Source organism: Rhinatrema bivittatum, chromosome 4 (assembly GCF_901001135.1).
Source record: "Rhinatrema bivittatum chromosome 4, aRhiBiv1.1, whole genome shotgun sequence".
Lineage (NCBI taxonomy): Eukaryota > Metazoa > Chordata > Amphibia > Gymnophiona > Rhinatrematidae > Rhinatrema > Rhinatrema bivittatum.
The window spans coordinates 42,710,130-42,735,038 of record NC_042618.1 but is presented as its reverse complement, the minus strand read 5'-3'; the positions used below and the strand labels follow the sequence as shown (position 1 = coordinate 42,735,038).

The following is a 24,909-nucleotide window of genomic DNA, read 5'->3' as shown; positions in this document are numbered from 1 at the left end:
TTCTTTAGTTATCACCAATCTAATAAATCTGTTTAATATTTCTGCTTTTTTCTCTCCACATGATGACCCTCGTCTCCTTTCAATACCACCTCTGGTCTTCCTCCTCTAATATATCTGAAAAATGTTTTGTTACCTTGCTTTACTTCCTTTGGCAATTCTCTCTTCTACTCAAGCTTTTGCCATCCTGATTTCCTCTCTCAGTTTTCACTTCACCAGATATTCTTCCCTGTGTTCCCCTTTGAGTTCCTTTGCACTTTTTGAATGCTGATCTTTTTGCCTTTATTTTTTAGCCACCTCCTTGGAGAACCACATCGATTTCCTTTTCCCCTTACTTTCATCTCAAAGATTTGTTGCCTTTTAATATGACCCACTGTTCCCCTTCACCCTGTCTTCTAGAACATCCTCAAGGTACTTTCCCATTTTAACAAAGTCTGTATTTTTGAAATCCAGGAAGTTCATCTTTGTGTGACTTCTCTTCATCTTGGCCGCAATATCAAACCATACTATCTGATTATCTGTGGTGCCCAACACCTACCCCAACAATAGATGTACTCTCTCCATTTGCAAGCATCAGGTCCAGTATCTCTCTTCCCCTTGTGGGTTCCATTTGCTTAGACAAATAGTCTGCTCAGACAATTGCTCTAAGCAGAACACCCTGAAGGGCATCTACAATGTCTCTACTTCTTACAGGTTTTGCAGCAGAGGAACTCCAATTCACACCTGGCAGATTATGTACACCACTTTCCCCTTCCTTCACACCTTTCGGAGGTCTTCAGCCAGATATCTGTCCAGTTCTCCTGTCTGATTTGGAGCCAAGTAAACCACACCAATGTAAATGGAAGTGTCGTCACTTATTTGACCTGGCAGCTTCCTCCTATTTCTTTATACTTCTAGCACAACTGGAACCAGAACTGGGATGTGATGCCATGACCTTTCGTTCGCAACTACCTGGGGATTTTTCCCCTCATTTTATATCCTCAATCAGCTTACTTTGGTCCAATAACAATCTTTGGCCAAGAGTTATACAAAAGGGTGCTTTCCAGAATCCTACAACTATGGGTCTTAAATCCTGCCACTCTGTCTCCCCACTGTGCAGTGATTAGGACTGCTTCTTCCAGGGGCTGTGAATGCTGCTTCCGCAGAATTTTCCAACCTAGGAAGCAATTGCTTCAGGAACCAATGAGAGAGGGAGCTATTTTAGATTTAATTCTTAGTGGAACGCAGGATTTGGTGAGAGAGGTTAACAGTGGGGGGGCCACTTGGCAACAGTGATCATAACATGATCAAATTTAAACTAATAACTGTAAGGGGGACAATAAGTAAATCTACAGCTCCGACACTAAACTTTCAAAAGGGAAACTTTGCTAAAACGAGGAAAATAGTTAGAAAAAAAAAAGAAAGGTGCAGCTGCAAAGGTTAAAAGTGTTCAACAGGCATGGACATTGTTTAAAAATATTATCCTAGAGGCACAGTCCATATGTATTCTCACACATTAAGGTGGAAAGAAGGTAAAACGATTACCATCATAGTTAAAAGGTGAGGTGAAAGAGGCTATTTTAGCCAAAAAACATCCTTCAAAAATTGGAAGAAGGATCCATCTGAAGAAAATAGGATAAAACAAAGCATTGTCAAGTTAAAACATTGATAAGATAGGCGAAGAGAGAATTTGAAATGAAGTTGGCCATAGAGGCAAAAAACTCATAATAAAAACTTTTTAAAATATATCCGAAGCAAGAAACCTGTGAGGGAGTCTGTTGGACCATTAGATGACTGAGGGGTTAAAGGGGCTCTTAGGGAAAGACTAAATGAATTCTTTGCTTCCGTGTTTACTAATGAGGATGTTGGGGAGATACCAGTTCCAGAGATGGTTTTCAAGGGTGATGAGTCAGATGAACTAAACCAAATCACTGTAAACCTGGAAGATGTAGTAGGCCAGATTGACAAACTAAAGAGTAGCAAATCACCTGGACCGGATGGTATGCATCCTAGAGTACTAAAGGAACTCAAAAATGAAATTTCTGATCTATTAGTTAAAATTTGTAACCTATCATTAAAATCATCCATTGTACCTGAAGACTGGCCAATGAAACCCCAAAATTTAAAAAGGGCTCCAGGGATGATCTGGGTAACAGACCAGTGAGTCTGACATCAGTGCCGGAAAAATAAAAAGATCAAAATCATAGAGCATATAGAAAGACATGGTTTAATGGAACACAGTCAACATAGATTTACCCAAGAGAAGTCTTGCCCAACAAATCTGCTTCATTTTTTGAAGGGGTTAATAACGTGGATAAAGGTGAACCGGTAGATGTAGTGTATTTGGATTTTCAGAAGGCGTTTGACAAAGACCCTCATGAGAGGATTCTAAGAAAACTAAAAAAAAAGTCATGGGATAGGGGGCGATGTCCTTTCGTGGATTACAAATTTGTTAAAAGTCAGGAAACAGAGTAGGATTAAATGGTCAATTTTCTCAGTGGAAAAGGGTAAACAGTGGAGTGCCTCAGAGATCTGTACTTGGACTGGTGCTAGATAGATTTTATATATATATATATATATATATATATATATATATATATATATATATATATATATATATATATATATATATATATATATATAAATATTTTTTTTTTATCTGGAAAGGAATACATCAAGTGAGGTTATCAAATTTGCAGATGATACAAAATTATTCAGAGTAGTTAAATCCAAGAGGACCTTGCAAGACTGGAAGATTTAATTTCATCTGCCATTTGGATGTCCAATGTGGACAAGTGCAAGGTGTTGCACATAGGGAAAAATAACCCTTGTAGTTACCCGATGTTAGATTCCATATTAGGAACTACCACCCAGGAAAAAGATCTAGGCATCATAGTGGATAATACTTTAAAATAGTCTGTTCAGTGTGCTGCAGCAGTCAAACAATGTTAGGAATTATTAGGAAGGGAATGGTTAATAAAACGAACTACCACCCAGGAAAAAGAAAAGAAAATTATTCCTTACCTGCTAATTTTCGTTCCTGTAGTACCACGGATCAGTCCAGACAGTGGGTTGTGTCCCCCTTCCAGCAGATGGAGTCAGAGCAAAAAACTGAAAGGACAGCCTCCTATAGGTTGGGAGCGCCCTCTGTGTCCCTTCAGTATATAGAATATCTGAGCCAAAAAGCCCACGGTATGAAGCAACTTACTAATAACCAGAAAACAGAACATCTGAACGGGAACCCGTAACTGATAATGCATAGAACTTGCAAAAAGAACTGACAGTCAGGCTGAGAAAAAAAAGTAGTAGTAGAGCTGGGCGCCATCCAGGAGAAAAAGGGAGAGCATCTGGACTGATCTGTGGTACTACAGGAACAAAAATTAGCAGGTAAGGAATAACTCTCTTTTCCCTGTATGTACCCGGATCAGTCCAGACAGTGGGATGTACCAAAGCTTCCCTAAGTAGGGTGGGCCCTGGATAGCCCAGCCCAAAGAACTCGTGCCCTAAATGATCCAAACTGTGCAGAGGGAACATGGAGGCGATAGTGACGCGCAAAGGTGTGCAAAGACTTCCAGGTGGCTGCTCTGCAGAAACAGAAGAACTCTCCGAAGAGGCAGTTTGCGAGCGAAGGGAATGAGCCATAATACCGTCCGGAGGTGGGTGCCCCGCCCCGATGTAGGCTGAGGCAATTGCATCTTTCAACCACCTGGCAATGGTGGTTTTGGAAGCCTAGCAACCCTTCCTGGGTCCGCTCCAGAGAACGAAGAGATGGTCCGTTAGCCGCAAAGGATTCGCACCTCTAAATAGCGCATAAGGACCTTCTTGACATCAAGGCGTTTGAGCTCAGGAACAGAATCCGCCGGGAAGGATGGGAGCTCTACTGTCTGATGCATATGAAAGGCTGATACCACCTTGGGTAAAAAAAGCTGGAACCGTGCGCAAAGAAACCCCCGAAGTTGAGAAACAAAGAGAAGGTTCCCTCAGGACAAGGCCTGTAATTCCGAAATGCAGCGAGCAGAGCAGATGGCCACCAAGAACACAGTCTTAAGAGTGAGATCCTTGACGGTGGCGCTGCGAAGATGCTCAAATGGTGGGCCCCCCATAATCCGAAGAACCAAATTGAGATTCCAAGACGGATAGGACGAATGTATCGGAGACTGCATATGTTTCACGCCTTGCAAAAAGCGAATAATGTCAGGATGTGCCGAGAAGCGAAGGCCATGAGAGCGAGGCACAAGGGCTCCATGAGCCGATACCTGGACCTTCAAGGAAGTGTATGCCAGCCCCTTCTCTAACCCTTGCTAGAGGAAAGCGAGAATGTTGGAGATGGAGGCATGGCGTGGGGAGACTGAGGGAGAAACACCACATTTTAAACACCTTCCAAACCCGCACATAAGCAATAGACGTAGATGGAAATAACCACGTCCAGATATCCCCGGTGCAGTTCCAAAGCCATGCTGCAAAACAAAAGCAATTTGCCCGGTTGAAAAATACTGGCCCTTGATGGAGGAGGTTCGGAAGATGTCCCAGCCGGAGAGGACCGTCCACTGCAAGGTTGATCAGATCTGCAAACCAGGGTCTGCGGGCCCACTCCGGAGCGACCAGGATTACTGGACGTGTTGAAGTTCTATCCGAAGAACCTTCCCCACCAGAGGCCACGGTGGGAATACATATAGCAAAAGATTCAGAGGCCAGGGAAGGACTAGGGCATCTATGCCTTCTGCGCCGTGCTCTCTCCTGCAACTGAAGCGCGCTGCCTTCGCATTCCTTTGAGTGGCCATCAGATCGAGGTGGGGCGTTCCCCATCGGAGCTGCATAGTTTCGGAGAGGTCCCACTCTCCCGGATCTAAGCGCTGGCGACTGAGGAAAACTGCTTGAACATTGTCTACTCCTGCGATGTAAGAGGCCGCTAGTCGGGAGAGGTGAGCTTCTGCCCATAGCATCAGCTTGTCGGCCTCTAGGGAGACGTGGAGACTTCTTGTGCCGCCTTGCCGATTGATGTATGCCACAGTCGTCGCATTGTCGGAGAGAATGCGCACTGCACGCCCCTGGAGTAAGGAAAGAAAATGAAGAGTGTGAGACGGGCTGCCCTGGTCTCCAGACGATTGATAGGCCAGGTCGCCTGGGTGGGAGACCATTGTCCCTGTGTTGACTGAGCTGCAGAATGCTCCCCAGTCGGAGACTGGCATCCATGGCAACTATTGTCCATTGAGGGGTCTAAGTCCACTCCCTTCAGCAGGTGATCCAGGTTGAGCCACCAGAGCAGGCTGTGTCTGGTTGAATTCGCCAGTGGGAGAGGAGCATGAAACTCCTGCGACAGGTTTCCAGAGCTAGAGTAATGCCTGCTGGAGTGGCCGAATATGGGCAAAGGCCCACGGCACCAGGTCTATGGTGGATGCCATGAAGCCCAGCAGTTGGAGGTAGTCCCAGGCAGTGGGCGGGGAGAGAGTCCGGAAAAGTCGCAGTTGAGAAAGGAGAGAAAGCGCTCGATCCCGATGGAAGACCTTCCCCCTGTGTGGTGTTAAAGTGTGCCCCCAAGAAATCTATTGTCTGTGAAGGAGAGAGATGACTCTTGCGGAGGTTGATGACCCAATCGAGGAAGCGTATGAGATGTAGAACCCGCTGTACCGCCAGCCGACACAGGCTCCAGGACTTTGCCCGAATGAGCCAGTCGTCCAGATAAGGATGAACTAGGATTCCTTCCTTTCGTAGAGCTGCTGCTACCACCATTACTTTGGTGGAGATCCGTGGAGCCGTCGCTAGCCCAAACAGAAGAGCCTGAAACTGAAAATGTTGGCCCAGTATCTTGAAACTAAGGAAGCGCCGATGAGACTGGCGAATGGGAATATGTAGATAAGCTTCCTTTAAGTCTAAGGAAGCTAAAAACTCTCCTTTGTGAACCGCCACGATGACGGAGCATAAGGTTTCCATCCTGAAGTGTGGGATCTTGAGGTTGAGGAACGGCTGGAAGTCTCCTTCCTTCTTGGGGACCACGAAATAAATGGAGTAGTGGCCTGACCCCAGTTCCAACAAGGGTACCGGGATGATGGCCCCACAAGTCCAGGAGTCGGGTCAGCGTGTGCTGTACTATATCCTGCTTTCTCAGCGGACCGCATGGGGAAAAGACGAAACGGTCCCGTAGATGTCGAGCAAATTTTAACGCATAGCCGTGCTTTATGATATCCAGGACCCATTGGTCTGAGGTGATGTTGACCCACTCCTTGTAGAAGAGGGACAGGCATCCGCCGATCCTGGGGTTGGAAGAGTGGGCCAGCAAGATTTCATTGCGTGGACTTGGCAGTCCTTGGGAAGGGCTGTCCCTGGACAGCCGGCGACCCCGAAAGGAATGAGACCAGGACTGTGACTGGGAGGAGGTATTTCTCTGTGGAGCTGGTCTGGACTGACGAAAAAGACGTTGGCCCCTGAAGCAGTAACGTGAGGAACCGAAAGATCTTGAGCCCCGAGGTTGGTCTTCTGGTAACTTGTGAACTTTATTTTCTCCAAGGGACTAGATGAGCTGGTCTAACTCATCCCCAAAAAGCAACTTCCCTTTAAAAGGCAAAGAGCAGAGTAATCGGAGAAAATTCTTTCACTCAACGTACAATTAAGCTCTGGAATTTGTTGCCAGAGGATGTGGTTAGTGCAGTTAGTGTAGCTGGGTTCAAAAAAGGTTTGGATAAGTTCTTGGAGAAGTTCATTAACTGCTATTAATCAAGTTTACTTAGGGAATAGCCACTGCTAATAAATGCATCAGTAGCATGGGATCTTCTTGGTGTTTGGGTAATTGCCAGGTTCTTGTGGCCTGGTTTGACCTCTGTTGGAAAAAAGGACGCTAGGCTTGATGGACCCTTGGTCTGACCCAGCATGGCAATTTCTTATGTTCTTAAAAACCAAGAATTGAACCCAGGTTTTTCCTTAAATCTGAATTTAAAATGCATCAACCTCTCAGTCCTAAGATTGTGGTGGCTAACAAGGTAAAACATATAATATATAAAAGCAAGTTATAAAAACAATATTGCTTCTAAACATCAGATCAATTTTTACAATTATCCACTTGTACAATAGCGCATCTTAATGTATCTGCAGATCCAGTTTTTACTATTACCCACTAATGTAGTAGTGCTTCTTAAATAGTGTCTCAGCCAACCAATTGGAATTTCATATAACCTGTTCACTTCTTCATCCCAGCTTCAAATCTCACTCAGCTGGAATACATTTTGTTTTTAATGATTTCCTAAAAGCATTAGTGAATTAGTAAAAACATCAGGTTCCATAATATTGGTCCAAAGAATATAAAAAGTTGTCATAATGGGTCAGACCAAGGGTCCATCAAGCCCAGCATCTTGTTTCCAACACTGGCCAATCCAGGATACAAATACCTGGCAAGTATACAAACATTAAATAGAGCCCATGCTACTAATGCCACTAATAAGCAGTGGTTATTCCCTAATTCAACTTGACTAATAGCAGTTTATGGACTTCACCAGGAACTTGTCCAAACCTTTATTAACCCCAGATAAGCTAAGTGCCTTAACCACATCATCTGGCAACAAATTCTAGAACTTAATTTTGCATTAAGTGGAAAACATTTCTTTGATTTTTTTTTAATGTGCTACTTACTAACTTCACAAAGTACCCTCTAATCCTTGTATTATCTGTAAGAATAAGCAACTGATGTACATGTACCCATTCTAGTCCTCATGATTTATAGACCTCTATCATATACCACCTCAGCAGACTCTTCTCCAAGCTGAATAGCCCTAACCTCTTTAGCCTTTCCTCATAGGAGAGTCGTTCCATCCCTTTATCATTTTGGTCACCCTTCTCTGCACCTTCTGTAGTCCACTATTGGAGAAATTACTTACCTGATAATTGTTTTCCTTAATGTAGACAGATAGACTCAGGATCAGTGGGTTATGCTCCCTTGCCAAGATGGAGACTAAGCAAGCTGACATCACAATATATATACTCCTCCAGTTACCCCAGCCCGCCAGTATTCTCTTCAAAGCAACTGTGGACAGACTAACAAAACACATGATTAAAAATGGACTTTATCCAGGGATGGCAAGGAAATGGACCAATTCAAATGAAACCACCGTAGGCAAGAAGGATGGAACAGTACATGCAGCTGTAGTGCCCCTGGAGTCACCCGAAGAAATGGCTCCCAGTAAAACAAGGCCTACAGCTCAGAAATTTGACACACAGAGCATATATATACCGGGAACACTGTCTTCAAGGTCAATAACCACAAGGATAAGCTACGCAGCAGTCGGAACATAGGGCCCACCAAAAAATCCAGCACCACATTAAGACTCCACAAGGGAATCTAACCTCAAGGGATGCCAAAGATGCTTCACTCCCTTCAAGAATATGGGTTACATCAGGATGAGACAAGAAAACACTGCAAAATGCAGAAAATGTTGGTGTTACAAATGGATGGGAATATGAAGGTAGGCCTTGGGCAGATCTAGGGAGGTCAAAAATTCCCCCAACCGCACAGCCATTATTACAGAGTGCAAGGTTTCCATGCAAAAATGAGTCACTCTCAAATAACACTTGAGATCCAGGATAGGATGAAAGGAACCCTCCTCTTTGGGCACAACAAAATTAATGGAATATCGCCCCATACTTTGATACGTGGGCACAGGAACCACACCCCGCAGCCTGAGAAGGGGCCTTATAAGTGGGGAGTGGGAAGGAGACACCATGAACACATCCCAAGGAATACTGCGAAATTCCAGCGCATATCCTTCTCATATCACCTCCAGGACTCACTGATCCAATGTAATCTTGACTCACCTCTCAAAAAAGAGAGGCATCACCCTATCTCTTGTCCTTCATTTGGGAAGCTCGGGAAGATCCACCACCCGAGGCCACTCCTCTCTTGGGCTGTCTGGGACAAAAAGGACTGAAACCTACCAAAAGGCCGAGTTCTCTGAACAGTTGAGCCTCTGTAGGGACGAAACCACTTAGAACCCTAGAGACAACGCCTCATACCAAGGGGCGGTGCTCCAGCAACAGAGGAACTGGTGATTTGCTCCACTTACTGGACACTTTCTCTAACTTGCTCCTAAACAAGAGTGAGCCTTTAAAAGGCATTTTCGTAAGATTATCTTTGGAGGCTGTGCCAATTGACCAATTTCACAACCATAGTAGACACCTGCCCACCACCACCGAAGCCACACCTCTGTCCGAGGTTCAGACAAAATTGCAGCCTGCATCCGCTAAAAGGCGGCAGCGGGTTTCATACCTGCTCTGGAATTCACTCCAGCATCAACTTCCTGAGAGAGAAGCAGACACGGTCGTGCCACAAGGGCACAAAACAGGAAACTACCTGCAAAGTCATCGCCACTGCCTCAAAGACTTGCTTAAGGATAGCCTCAGTCCTATCATTTACATCCCTTCAAGGACATTCCTCTCTAAGGGGACAGTTGTCCGCTTAGACACGGCACATACCAGAGCATCCACTTTTGGAAAACACAAACTCTCTCTCACAGCCGGATCCAGGTGGTACAGGCCTTCCAATGTCCTACCCCCTTTAAAATTTGCCTCTCTGACATCCCATTCCAGATCAATTCCTGGATGGCATCCATCACCAGGAAAAAGCAAGAGGCTTTACATAAAGAAACCAAAATGTGATTCTTCCTAGGCTCTGGCATAGCATCCGAACCAGGAACACCCAGCTGTTTCAAGGCCTGGGAAATCAGGGCTGGCAGTTCATCTCTATGAAAGAACCGCAATGTGGTTTGATATGGTTCCAGCCCTGGAGGAATTTCCTCATCTTCCAGGAAATCAGGATCAACCTCATCAATGCCATCCAGATTCCTATTGGGAACACCCGCAGGGAACAGAGGCGAGCCCCGGCGCTTAAGTATAGAACTGGAAGAGGGAGGAGCCATTGGCTGGGACAGAAATAGGGGAACAGGAGGACTGTACCTGAAGAAAGGCTTGTTAAGCCTTGAAAAATTTCCACCCACGAAAAAGCAGCCGGGTCTAGAAGGAACTGGAGCTGGTCCCACAGAACTGCCCTCGCCAGTGGAGAAGCCAGTCAAGGGAGAACCAAGATCTGGTGTCCCCCTGGTCAAGGCCACGACCAATCCTTCATCAGAACAGGAAGAGCAAAGCTTAGCAAAATCTGAGAAAGACAATTCTCCCTGAGCATCTGAGCAGTGCTGACACAGATCATAAGCCAGGTCAGGCTGAGAAGCCCTAAAATGACAGGCAACATAAATAGGAAGACACTTAGGCTTCTTGTTTTCCAGCGCCATCACTGCGGTAAACATGCGTCGGAACAGCTCACGCTCAAAATGAAATGCACCCAAAAATAAGCGCCTAGAAGAAAGTGCGGCAAGGTGCACGCACAACCTGCACCGGAGCGGCCTCTGAGGGAACAGGGAAAGCCATCGGGGCTCCCCTAGCGCTCGGCACCCGCAAGATGCACCCCTTGCGCGCACATGTTATAAAATCGGGTGTATATCTGTGCGCGCACAAGCGTACGCCTGCATGTACGTCTTAAAATCCAGCCCTGTATGTTTTTTGATGAAACTGTCCCTACCACCTGTCTGGTTCAAGATTCTCTCGCCAGACAGCAGTTGGGACAAAGCTTTTAGCACATTAACAGATGGCCTGCAGGCTCCAGAAAGGGGATTTGTAAGCCTTTCTGCTTGGGATCACATCTCATGTCCATGCTGCACCTTTGTGCGCTCTCCAACCTTTGCTGGACGCATAGACAGGGTCACTTGAGGGAATGGGACAGAACTCCCGAGTTTGTCCACTGCTGGAGGAATGATCCTACCTCGGAGAGTCACCAATATCTAATGAAACAGCCAATCCCACTAATCTTGTAGAACCCATTAGAGGCCATGCATATGAAGACGAGTGAGAGGAAAAATGTGAGGCCAAAAACAAGGCCAACAATCAAAGTGAGAGAAACTGGGAGCACTTCCGTGTGGGTAGCTCAGATGAAAAAAGACCGAGGGGCTCACCAGGTAGCAGCAGCTCCCATGCATGCTAAGTGAGACTTTTACTCAGCTCTGAGAACTGAGTTCATGTCAGTACAGTCTGATGATGGCCCCCACAGGAACTTTTCACAATAAGGGGTCCTACTTAAAATGGTTTTCAATATGTACCACATATTTTCCTTTCCATTTTAGGCATAACTTGGAGGGGCAGGGGGAAGTTGGGTCATTAAAGACAAGCACTACACTTTCTAACACACTTGGATGCCACAGAGCAAACACAGAGTACCAGCGATTACTTTTAGTAGCCAAGTCCCTTACATTGCAGCTGAGAACACGCAGCGTTTCATGAGGCACTTCCTTGCTAAGAAGTATAGAAATATCTTTAGTCTTGCACCGTAATGATAAGTGCAGAATTGATTCGTTTACGTTGGATATAATATACATAAAGTAAGAATGTGACAAAGATGCTTATGGCTCCCTTTCATGATATAACACTTGAAAAAAAAAAAAAAAAAAAGTCATACTCCTTTAATCATAGAATATTTTCTTGGACATTTACAAGAAATTAAGGCATGCTACAGAGTCCTAATAATTAGGCCTGAGCACTTGGCTCAGCTGGAAAAAAATGCAGATTTCAGTATGCATCTCTCTAAGTCACATCAGCGTACGTCTCTGCATCTGAAAGCATCCAGCACTGCCCAAAGCCTTCCCAAGCAATCATTCTGAATTCATTGGGGCTTCACCTGTTTTTGGACTGGCCTCAGGAGTGCTGCATGCGGCCAGATCTTGCTCTTCCAGAAGTCTGTATTTCTCAACATATTCCTTGTCCAGGTCCTTTTTAAGCTGTATCCTAAAAAAAAAAAAAAAAGGGAAACAATGAGGCATTAGACAAGAACAGCATATTTAACATAATTAATGGAGGAGGGAGGATTTCAATCATTAGGAAGATTGCCTATTAAGGAATGACCTACAGTTTAACAGAGGGGTGACCTCATTGAGAAGGAAAAAAGAAAAAAAAATACAAACAATGGGAAATGCAAAGAATTTTCATGGCAGCTGCAATTAATAACTAGTCTCTCAGTTTTAAAGAAATGACCACTTGATATAGGAAAACAAAAATCCAGATGTTCTTGTCTTGTAGCCACCTTGATAAAGAAAAGTGACCACATTTGTTATGCAAGTGGGTATATGGCAGCCTCAAAATACAGAGATCGACAGGGGCTGCTGCTGGCATCTCATGGTTTTGAGAAAGCAAAATGTCCGCATGGTGGTTGTTGGGACACATCCAAGACAAGCAAAAGAAGGCAAACCTGCACAAGGCGACGCTCGCTCAACCACCTATTAACTCACCATACAATTTTACATTTCTGGATGTTTGTCAAAAATTGAGAATGCCTTGATTGGGGGGGGGGGGGGGGGGGGGGAGAGAAAGGAGGAAGTGCTACAATGGGGAAAATATTTGGTTACCTTCAGTGGCAGGGTCGCAAGTGGTAGTAAAAACCACACACGGGCTGGAGGGCAAGGAGGGGAAAAAAAAAAGCTGGGAACAGTGCATCCAAAATTAAAGTTAGGAAGGGGCCAACAAGGAGCTTGCATTCAACTCCGCACTCCAGTGGGAGAATTAGTACGTAGCAAGCAAGGAGAAAGACCGAGGAGACAAGACACAAACCTAACAGTGAGCTCCAGCGGCAGAGATGATTTGGGGGGGGGGAAGGGAGGGAGGAACAGCCAGCAAGAACAAGCAGGAACCTGAACCAATGAAGTTTAAGAGTGAAAAGTGAGAAATCAATATTAAGCTGTTGTAAGCAGCAAGTTTGAACAATGGGAGCAAGATGGGTATTAGACAGGAGGCTAAGATGACAGGTTTTATCAAAACATGAAAAAGCAAAGTGCTGGAAGATTAATCTGGAGAAGGCCAAAACATCAGCTGGATGTGGCAGAAATAGATTCAAGAACAGCAGCAGTAGATGTGAGGCAGGCAGGAGTATCAGCGTCACACTGGGGTGGAGATGTTAAAGCAAAGCCATCTGACAGGAGCAGGACAGACAGAAAACACAAGTGAGACAAGGATAAACCCCTCAATAATACAGCAAGGAGGGGAAAAACACATAGGGAGAATTAAATAAAACCAAAGAACCCCCCCCCCCCCAATTTAAATGTATTCCTTTTCTTGCAAGATTGACAGATATGAGGCAGGATCTAAATGTTTCCCTATATTTTTGATTTACAGCTGATCTCCGCCATTCTCTGTTAGTACCCAAAACTGTTAGTTATTCGACTTTGTTGAATGAATAACCAGCCTAACAATTCAGGCTCAAAATGCATGTATACAAAATAGGCCTGCAAACCTGGGACACCGAGGTGCCCCTTTACATATATAGGGGTCATTCTCTTCTCCTCGCCCCACCCCCACCTCATCTAGCCCACTCACTGCAGCTACAGGGACTGTGAGAGCCGACTCTGCAATATCTCCAGTCCCAGATAGGAATCAAAAACCAGCCCGAGCCACCAGGCTGGCCACAAGAACAGTCATTCATTCATAAATGATCTCAAAACTTAAGAAAAATTAAAAAAACATGGCTCTAAAAAAGCCTTCACTAAAGAGTCTGGAGGGTAGAGAATGGAAAGTACAGGGAAATGCAGATGAGAATGAATTTATTCAATCCTACATCTAAGAAGTAATACTTCAAAGAGATAGTAACTCAATAATACACCTGGACTAGACCAACATTAATCAAATATTGATTTTATTGATGAAATTGTAACCGAACTTTATTGGCACCTGTTAGAATGTACGATAGACTAGGTTATGTGCCTATTTATAAACCGTTGCGATGGTATATAACTTAGCGACGGTATAGAAAAGTTTTTAAATAAATAAACACAGAAATTAACAGGCCCAACCCAGTTTTTGTTTTTTTTTTTTTTTAAACTTTCCTGTTAGGGACAGGGACTGACTCACAAATGTGCCTTCACTTTCTCTTTCAGCATGCCTTCTCCCGCTTCAGCAGCCCGGGGCGGATCGGGTGCTCTCCGCAAGGCGGCTTCCAGCAGTCCCCGCCGGCTAAGATGCATGAACGCTCGCCTGTACTTCCAATTTGGGCGCTCAAGGCACCTTCGTTGGCTTGAGCGCCCAAATGGCACGTACAGGCGGTGCGAGCTCATCATGCCAAAAAAATTGCACCGGCAGGCAACTGGAAGATTGCCAGAGCGGCGGAGCCAGGGCCGGAGGCTCCCCTACCTTTCCTGCATGCGGGGCAGCTCCGGCTCGCCTGCCTGCCTCCCTCCGTTCCGCCGCTCACTGCCTCCCCAGCGCCATCTTGCAGCTTGTGACGTCAAATTTGACGTGCGTTCATGCGCCTTCGCTGGCGGGTCTGCTGGAAGCCGCTTTCGCCTCCGGCTGCCCCCGGGAGACAGGACTGGGGCTGCTGGAAGCATGCAGTAAGTTTACTTTAGTTACAATTTCTATTTTCTTAATAACATGTAGAGTTGATTTTTGCCCTGCGCCTTGCTTCGGGGGGGGGGGGGGGTGGGGAGGGGGTAGGACTGGCAATCCCCGAGCATAGGAGAACCATCCACTTCCTGGTACATTTGAAATGACAGGTACCAGCGCTCTATGCTGTAAAATGGATTGCGCTTCATGGACATTTCTTGGGAAGCGGCTTGCATTTGCATGCCATTTAAATACTGTATCGAGCGGTATGTGATCCGAACTGTGCGCGTGGCAAACGAGGGTGCGCCCAGCACTACCGCACTCTTTCTACCGCGTCCTTACTGTATCGGCCTGAAAGGTAGGGCACAACAAGATGGCATACAGGAGAAAGAAGATGAGGAAGAGTGCTAAGATGTACTATATGACTTTTTTTCCCCGTTTTATGTCTATAGGAAAAATGCTTAGTACCTCTGGCCCAAAGCAAATGCTTCCACGTAGCAAGTCTAGGAGCGGAGTTGTCATGTGATGTGGTGAGGGTATGAGGACACGTTCCTTAGCAGCTCCAGGATGCCACTCCCTGTATCATTATATATCACAAACCCAGAGGAACTCGGCTCAATTTTAAAGCCAACCATATGTTTTATATATATTTATTTCCAAACAGCATCTTATACAATTTAACAAAAAGTGCTAAGTGCAATACATAATATCCCCATTAAAAAACATACTCACATACACACCATACATACCCTCACATACCAACACATACTAAAAACCCCCCTAATACATAAATACTGCTAATACCCCCCACCATATCCCCAAATGTTACAATACATCCTTATTATTAAACATTCACTGTTATTACCGATACCAAGTATCTGTTATTAATTAACATATATCAATTAACATATATTACATTGTACCAGATGTCTGTTATACATAAAAACAACTCTTAAATATCATATCAGATACAAAGTATCTACCATATTAACACAATCATTAACTTAATTTATCCAATGTAATATCTGATATTGTAATGCCCGACGGGACACCCGTTTCACCCCTTCCTTGGGGCTTCCTCAGGGATGGAATTCAGTATTATACATATACCCCCTCTATCATCATGTTCCTCATGTGTATTGATCAATGTCCATGTTTTCATCAAGAGATATTAGACTCCAATTCATTAGGAGGATATCAATTGCACACAGCCGACACTTTTCCAGCTGACAAAAGAATATATTACATAAAGTTAAAAACGAATGTCTGATTTATAGCAGGGATAACCACCCTACACGCCATCACCTTAAACCATACCAACCAGATAACTTCAAACCGGCGAAACTGTTTCCCGCTGATTACCAAAGGCACTCATAATTGTAAATGCATGGCGTACATTCTCATTACATCATTGATGATCTCACGAAACAGGCACCCAAACAGTCTCAGTATCTGTGTAAAATCAGATCAATAGTTCTTTAATAGTTCATATTCCCATATATCTCATCATTAATAATATCAAAAAAAGGAACCTTATACCCGTTCAACTCATTGAAATTGTCAATTAATACCCCCTGTCTATTTCAACGAATCTAATAACAGCATTATATCCTGACGTTATCTAGGCTTCTCCCTCGCCAACATAACCTCATATATTGACATTATCTGTACTCCAATTCAACCAGCAACCTCACAGACTCAACCTATAATGCAACCTTAACCTCTACTCCAAGTAAACCTCACCATTTGCCCAATATAATCAAACCCCGTATGCCATTGCTGTCTATGCTTCAATTCACCCTACCCGCAATGGATGACCTGTAAACTTCCCGAACTTACCTTAACAGAATTTAACACCCATCATGATGCCTAACAGTAGCTACAATTGGCAACATTCTCCTCAATGACTTTACTACGCCAGACGCCGCCGCCATATCCTGAACTTCTCAAGGAAGTCTATCCTGGAAACGTAATATCCGTGTTTTTAACTCTCCCCTGACGTCACGCCGTTGCAGACGTGACACTAGTAAAAAACTCCCCAAGCATACTAAACTTCAACTCAGGAATCCTCTCTAATAAAGGCACCAAGAAGCGTCTCAAACTACAAATGGGCAATCAACCTTAATCAAAAGCCGTCCATCACCGCTTTGAACTATACGCCCTAAAATAAACAGGCTCATCCGTCCCTGTACAGAACATTACCATTTTACTCCACAACTATTACCCGCTATAAAAGGCATCCCACTCTATATTATCATTTAATCCCTGTGGATGTACGGTTTGCCAAGAGTAGATATATTTTTGTTCGATTTTTCTAAGTATATTACTCACATCACCTTGTTGACACACGTAACACTGTTGGATAACAAAAAACTTAAGGTCATCCAAACAATGTTCAGCGGTTTCCCAATGCGATACAAGTGGCGCTCCACTCTTCTGTGTCCTTAATCTACTTTTATGCTCGATGATACGTTGCCTAATCTGTCTGCTGGTATAGCCAATGTATACCAGCTTGCATGGGCAAATAATAGCATAGATGACCATCGTAGAACAACATGTAAAGCAACCTCTTAAACGATGTGGGTAAGGTAAATGGGGTACTTTGTACTCTTTGATTTCTAACACATTTAGACATACCGAACAAGATCCACATCTAGTCTGTCCCCAATCCTCTTGCTCTTGTTCTAACCTACTTCCAGACAATAAGGATTTTATATTCTTACCTTTTCTCATAGAAAAAATTGGCGGTTCCTCAAACCCTGGTAAAGATTGTAAAATCCGCCAATGTTGAAGAATACTTTGCTAAATAGCATGGGATTTCGTTGAGAAAGGTAAAGTACATATGGTTCTACTTAGCTGATGCCGAGGGCTCGGGAGCAATAAATTATCACGATTGGCGTACAATGCTCTTTTATAGGCACGTTTAATAATTTTAGGGGGGATACCCTCGTGCCCTAAATTTATCTTTAAGTTCTTCTGCGCGGGTTTTAAATTCATTTGTAGTTGAGCAAATACGTCTATACCTAAGGAACTGGCTAATAGGTATACTCTCCTTAAGTTTTTTCGGATGGAAACTTTGGAAATGAAGAGTAGTGTTCCTGTCTGTAGGTTTAATGTACACAGATGTAGTAAGTTTATTATTACTAATTTTAACCAACATATCCAAATATGGTAACTGTTGCCTATTATGTTGCATAGTAAACTTCAAATTTGGATCACAGGAATTCATATCATGTTCAAACTGTTGTAAATCTCCTTCATTACCTGTCCAAATAAAGAAAAGATCATCTATGTATCTCCTGTACAAACGAGTCTGTGAAAAGTATCGTGAGGTATACACGTATTTATCTTCATACAGGGCCACGTACAAACATGCTACTGAGGGTGCTAGAGGAGATCCCATCGGAATACCTTTAATCTGATTGAACAATTTGGTTTGAAATTGAAAATAAAATTTAGTAATCACTATCTCCGCTAACTGCATCACAATATGTTTTTTGGAAGTACGGATTCCTAATCGATCCAAAGATGTTTCTACTATGGACATCGCAGCTGATTGCGGGATATTGGTGTACAGGGATGTAATATCCGCTGTAACTAAAATACTGTGATAATCAACTTCACCACATTGTTCAACCATATTAATAAAGGAAGTAGTATCCTTAACATATGACTTGATATTGATCACTAAAGGCTGTAAGATATTGTCAATATCCACAGGGATTAAATGATAATATAGAGTGGGATGCCTTTTATAGCGGGTAATAGTTGTGGAGTAAAATGGTAATGTTCTGTACAGGGACGGATGAGCCTGTTTATTTTAGGGCGTATAGTTCAAAGCGGTGATGGACGGCTTTTGATTAAGGTTGATTGCCCATTTGTAGTTTGAGACGCTTCTTGGTGCCTTTATTAGAGAGGATTCCTGAGTTGAAGTTTAGTATGCTTGGGGAGTTTTTTTACTAGTGTCACGTCTGCAACGGCGTGACGTCAGGGGAGAGTTAAAAACACGGATATTACGTTTCCAGGATAGACTTCCTTAAGAAGTTCAGGATATGGCGGCGGCGTCTGGCGTAGTAAAGTCATTGAGGAGAATGTTGCCAATTGTAGCTACTGTTAGGCATCATGATGGGTGTTAAATTCTGTTAAGGTAAGTTCGGGAAGTTTACAGGTCATCCATTGCGGGTAGGGTGAATTGAAGCATAGACAGCAATGGCATACAGGGTTTGATTATATTGGGCAAATGGTGAGGTTTACTTGGAGTAGAGGTTAAGGTTGCATTATAGGTTGAGTCTGTGAGGTTGCTGGTTGAATTGGAGTACAGATAATGTCAATATATGAGGTTATGTTGGCGAGGGAGAAGCCTAGATAACGTCAGGATATAATGCTGTTATTAGATTCGTTGAAATAGACAGGGGGTATTAATTGACAATTTCAATGAGTTGAACGGGTATAAGGTTCCCTTTTTTGATATTATTAATGATGAGATATATGGGAATATGAACTATTAAAGAACTATTGATCTGATTTTACACAGATACTGAGACTGTTTGGGTGCCTGTTTCGTGAGATCATCAATGATGTAATGAGAATGTACGCCATGCATTTACAATTATGAGTGCCTTTGGTAATCAGCGGGAAACAGTTTCGCCGGTTTGAAGTTATCTGGTTGGTATGGTTTAAGGTGATGGCGTGTAGGGTGGTTATCCCTGCTATAAATCAGACATTCGTTTTTAACTTTATGTAATATATTCTTTTGTCAGCTGGAAAAGTGTCGGCTGTGTGCAATTGATATCCTCCTAATGAATTGGAGTCTAATATCTCTTGATGAAAACATGGACATTGATCAATACACATGAGGAACATGATGATAGAGGGGGTATATGTATAATACTGAATTCCTTCCCTGAGGAAGCCCCAAGGAAGGGGTGAAACGGGTGTCCCGTCGGGCATTACAATATCAGATATTACATTGGATAAATTAAGTTAATGATTGTGTTAATATGGTAGATACTTTGTATCTGATATGATATTTAAGAGTTGTTTTTATGTATAACAGACATCTGGTACAATGTAATATATGTTAATTGATATATGTTAATTAATAACAGATACTTGGTATCGGTAATAACAGTGAATGTTTAATAATAAGGATGTATTGTAACATTTGGGGATATGGTGGGGGGTATTAGCAGTATTTATGTATTAGGGGGGTTTTTAGTATGTGTTGGTATGTGAGGGTATGTATGGTGTGTATGTGAGTATGTTTTTTAATGGGGATATTATGTATTGCACTTAGCACTTTTTGTTAAATTGTATAAGATGCTGTTTGGAAATAAATATATATAAAACATATGGTTGGCTTTAAAATTGAGCCGAGTTCCTCTGGGTTTGTGATATATAATGAGATTAACAGAGGATGCACTTTAACAGACTCCCTGTATCATGTCATATCGATCCTTTAAGATGCAGATTACTGCTAGATTAAGCCTCTGCTGAAAGCGCAGCGAGGAAAGCTTCCTTTTCAGCTGAATCTGAGACAGTTTGGACCTTGCGAGGGGGAGATACAGGAGACATAGCAACTTCAATTATAACTGCGATGGATACTAAACTGTAAAAAAACATCCACATATGATTTGATGAAGTGCAGAATTTGCTCATGAACAATATTAAATGTATCGTGGAGGTAGAGTCATCTCACGGGGGGAGAGGGGGAAGGAGGAGGAAGTTAAGACTAGCAAACCTTGGAATGAAAAATGGCAGCAGTGAAAGCAGAGACAACTAAGAGCTTACATTGTAAGGCTTTGAGAATCGCTCACACAGGTGTATTTTGAGGTTTATAGGCCTCCTGGATAATATTAGTGAGCGTGACTTGCGTGAGACTCTAGAATCCTGGTTGCCAAGCGCCCTGAGCCTTGCTGACTCAAGGCACTCCTGGGAGCGAAAGTCACTGTCCAGTTCACATTTCCTCCAGCTCATCTTTGAGCGAGTGTTGTATGTTATATGATACTGGATGAATGGGAGAGGATTGGAAGGATAGGGGATAAGCGAGGAGTGGGATTTGCAGGGAGCAACCACATTGCAACGGAGTTCAGGAATAGAAAAGACTTAGGCTTCAACAAATGGTTATTCAATTCAAGAAGTTGGGGCTTAGGCTGGCCCTTGAGAGGAAGGAGATCCAAATGTGTGCTTACGTAGACAGATGTTCAAATGACTGCAGTGAGCGTCCTTGCATGACCTGAATCAGTACTTAAGAGCTACAAAGTTTTGCAAGCTTTACAAAGGAGAGGGCACAAGTAGCAATGACTCAGGAGACAAATCTAGATGAAACTGAACATTGGAAGCCGCAAAGGCAGTTGTTGGTGAAGGTATATTCATTGGAATCTAGTACAAGAAAAGCAAGAGTAGCTCTCCTCATCGGGAACACAATACCTTTCAAGACACCAAAGTAATCACGGATAGTGAGGGGAAATATCTGGTTAAGGAGGGCACCCTGTTTGGGAAGCCCATAGTATTTTGCAATATTTATACCCCAAATAATTATGAGCACCCCTTTTTTGAGCGTCTGGCTCAGATACTACTTTCATATACCAATGTTACAATAATGATGGAAGGGGATTTTAATTGTTTTTCAAACAACTGAATCACTCTTCTGCTATTGCAGGCCCCTCATTGGTTGTTAGGGAAAGGAGTAGGCTGTGTGTCTCATAATTTAGACCTGGTGGATACCTGGAGGGCTCTCCATCCTTTGGAGAGAACTTCCTCATCTGTCCCTTGCACATTACACTCAGTCCTAAACTGGATTATTCTCCTTATAAACTGTGAGGCTTTTGGATTCTAAAATAGGACCACTTCTATCTGATCATGTGCCCACATGAGTAGATTTAGATGGATCTCTTCCTGCAGATATCAGCCCGTCTTGAATATTCCCAAAACACCTCTATAATGATATGGAATTCCAGGACTACTTGAACTGGGATAGATTTCAGTCCCACATTGCTGATCAAGGTTCACCTATACACTTTTGGGAGACCGCCAAGGCAGTACTGTGGGGAAACATTATGCTGTCAGCTATATATTGTCCCTGGAGAAACAATTGTACTTTGACAAACAGAATGACCAAGATCCAGGTAGAAAGTATAAAGATAAGTTCACTGCCATGCAAACTGCTCTCAATATGTTAACATAGTAATGACAGCAGAAAATAACCAAACAGTCCATTCCGTCTGCCCAGCAAGTTTCTTATGGTAGTAACTGCTGCTCCATACAGGTTACCCCATATCTCTGCTATGGGTAGTAACTGCCACTACATGGTTAACTCCAAGTCTTATGTTAAGGGTAGTAATACTGCTAACAGCATTTTTACACTATGAGCAGTCTTGCTAATTCAGACAATTGTGCTTGAACGTACTTTGCCTTTGGACTTGGCCGTAGAAGCAGTCCTAGCTTTTTCAATAATGTCTGCATAACAGTACCCAAGATGGTAAAAGTCAGGGCTCAGTGTTGGCTGTAATCTGAATCCAATTCCTCTTTTACTTCCACCATTGAAGCAGAGAGCAATGCTGCAATTATGTTAAGGGTAGTAACAGCCTCTCCCATGCACCCTTTACTTCATTTCCACCTCTAGCCTTCTCAGAATCCACTGTTTATCCCATGCCTTTTTTAATTCATTTTCTTGAACACATCCTCCCGTATGGCACTGGCTCTTAACCAGGCTATTCTCCAGGCCACTATTGCTGCTGCTGATGTATGGACAGATGTCTCAAAAGCTTCATATACCGTGCAAAGTAGATGATGCAAGCCACTTTCTAAATTGGCAAAAGGCTGAGGAAGTGCAGTGTCAGCTGAGTTGGCCGTGAAGAATAGCTTGACGGACTGCAAGCACTCAGAGTTGTTGGGTTATGTAAAATTGATGCTGTTGAATTTTTGCATTCCACATACCTGCTTGGAAGGCCCTCTTCCTAAAGTCATCCAAGTATCTGCTGCTATCCCTACCCAGTAGAGTGCCTGAGTGGAGACTAGACTTCTTGGACTTTTTATTGGCCAACTACTACCACAGAAGCATGTAGCAGCTGTACCATAATGTAATAGGGGATTTCCTCATCCTGAACTTAAGGTTGGTCTTCCTGGATATTGGCAGGCCAGAGAAAGGTGACTCCCAGGTCCTGGCCATCACCACATCCAAGACAGCATGGGAGGGTAAGGCCGTAAGCTCAGCTGGGACCTCAAAGATCTTTAGGATTCCCAAAACCTCCGCTCTTAGGTCTGGAAATATCTTTGTTTCAATACTGAGATGTGCTCCTACGTACTCGATAAATTTGGAATAGGAGAGGTCTTCCAGAGGTGAGGATAGCTCTGGTGGATCCTCTATAGCAGGTCTGACGAGATTTCCGTGGAGGAAATCTGGTGAAGTCAGAGGGAAGTCTTCTGGTCCCATGTCAGATTGAGAGGAGAACTGCAGGTGAGGACTCAGTAGTATCCCTGGTGGACTATACTCCTGAGGTGGAGACTGAGACTCCTCTACAGACGAGCGTTCTTCTATAGAAGGGCTTGATGGAAGATCCTGCTTGCCACTCTCCAGAGAAGTGAATCTCCGATATCTAGTACATAGTCTGGGATGCCAGCCCTCCTCCTCCAGGGAAATTTACCATTTAGCCCTACTCTTTTTCTGTCTTTTAACTAGTTGGCAATCCACAATAGGACACTGCCCCGTATTCTTTGACTTTTTAAACTTCCTAAGAAGTCTCATGAGGGACTGAAAAATGCTTTCTGCAAATTCAGATACACTATATCATTTGGCTCACCTTTATCCACGTTTATGCATGCTCAAAAAAAAAATGTAGCAAATTTGTGAGGCAGGACTTCCCTTGGCTAAATCCATGTTGGCTTTGTCCCATTAAACTATGCTTCGATAGGCAGAGCTGGCTGGGGAGCGGGATGGGCAAGGGAGGGACGGGGTAAAGATGGGGAAATGAATGTGAAGACACCAGTATAGTTTTGTAAAGTTTTTATTTACAAGTATGTTAAATACCACCAAGTTGTTGACAGATATTATGTTAATTGTATACAATCATACTCAGACATATAGCGAAATAGCTATACTTTAGAAAACCAGATTTTTGCCCATAATACATCAGGATGTTGAGTTACAACCTGGGTGCCCTTTGCACAATTCTTGTTCCGCATGAATCTATAACGGTAATATGACACATACTGTATTATCTGAAGTGTGCAACGTCTGTTACTATGTACATTATCTTTTGTATTGTGGCGTGGTATTTCAACCTTTGTACATTACTCAGTTTATAATAAAATACAAAATTTCAAAAAAAAAAAAAAAAAAAAAAAACCTATGCTTCGATATGTTCAGCAATTTTGTTCTTTATCATAGTTTCTACCATTTTCCCTCACATGGATGTGAGACTCACTGGTCTGTAGTTTCCTGGATCACACTCGATCCCTTTTTAAAAACTAGCATTACATTGGCAACCCTCCAGTCTTCAGGTACCATAGCTTATGTTAATAGTTTACAAATTTCCAACAGCAGGTCCACAATTTCATTTCTCATCTTTTGCTCATATGAATTCTGACCTGAAGAGAGTATTAGCTCTCGAAAGCTGGTCAAGAAATGTATTTAGGCCAATAAAAAAAGGTATCACCTTCTACATTTTGTTTTTGTTAATTAGTAATTTTTATTGCAGTCCAGAAAAGAGAAACACGGGTGCAACAGTGCACCTGACAAACAGACATAACAAGGATGGCATTTCAATTTTGTAAGTATACCCCCCTTCCCTCCCTCCCCACTCGTACTGCAAAATCCAACATCTTGATACAAATAACATAGGACATCAATATAATATGGTGCTCACCATCAGTGAGTATCAAAATGTCTGAGAAAAACCAAGCATAAGGTAACTAGTAATGTAAGCATAGGAGGATTGTCTCCAGGTCAGGTATGGGACCCAGATGAGGTTGAACTTGCCAGATCTGTAGTGCTTCGCAGCCATAATTTTATACATAGTGCATGTTCTGTCTAACTGTCACAGGACTTCTTGAATGGTTGGTGAGCGAGGTTTTTCCCAGGATGCGGCAATCTCCATCCTCATGGCTATGCAAAATTGATGGATTAAAGTTTGGACATTAGGCGGTCGTGAGTTATCCTGGATCTCGAGAAGCACTAGTTCTTTTGTGAGATGGACGGAATTCTTTAATGCTTCGGAGACAGAGGCAGAAAGTTGCTGCCAGGTAGCCTAGACATATAAACAGTCCCACCACATGTGGATTATAGGATCCTGGCAGAGATCAATCACCCCAACATAGCATACTGGACGTGGAACAATGCTTATGTAGTTTGAAGGGTGTATAATGCCATCTATATAACAATTTGTAACTGTTCTCAATTGAGGAGGAAATTGAAGAAGATTTGATCTTCAAGAATACCACTCGTCTTCGGAGAGATGTAAACCAAGATCATGTTCCCAGGCAACTATGTGTGAGGGTTTATTCTTCAAGCGGATATTTAGCAGCTTATAAATTTTAGAA

General features: G+C 43.2%; 1 protein-coding gene across 2 annotated transcripts in view; it reads right to left on the bottom strand.

Annotated features, from left to right (window-relative positions):
* TDRD9 (tudor domain containing 9) overlaps positions 1 to 24,909 on the bottom strand; it is a 292,409-nt gene that overhangs the window by 250,244 nt on the left and 17,256 nt on the right. For both annotated transcript variants that reach the window (XM_029598050.1, XM_029598051.1), the window contains exon 2: positions 11,681 to 11,787. In XM_029598050.1, coding sequence (XP_029453910.1) covers positions 11,681 to 11,787 — 107 coding nt within the window. The remainder of the gene's footprint in view (positions 1 to 11,680; positions 11,788 to 24,909) is intronic.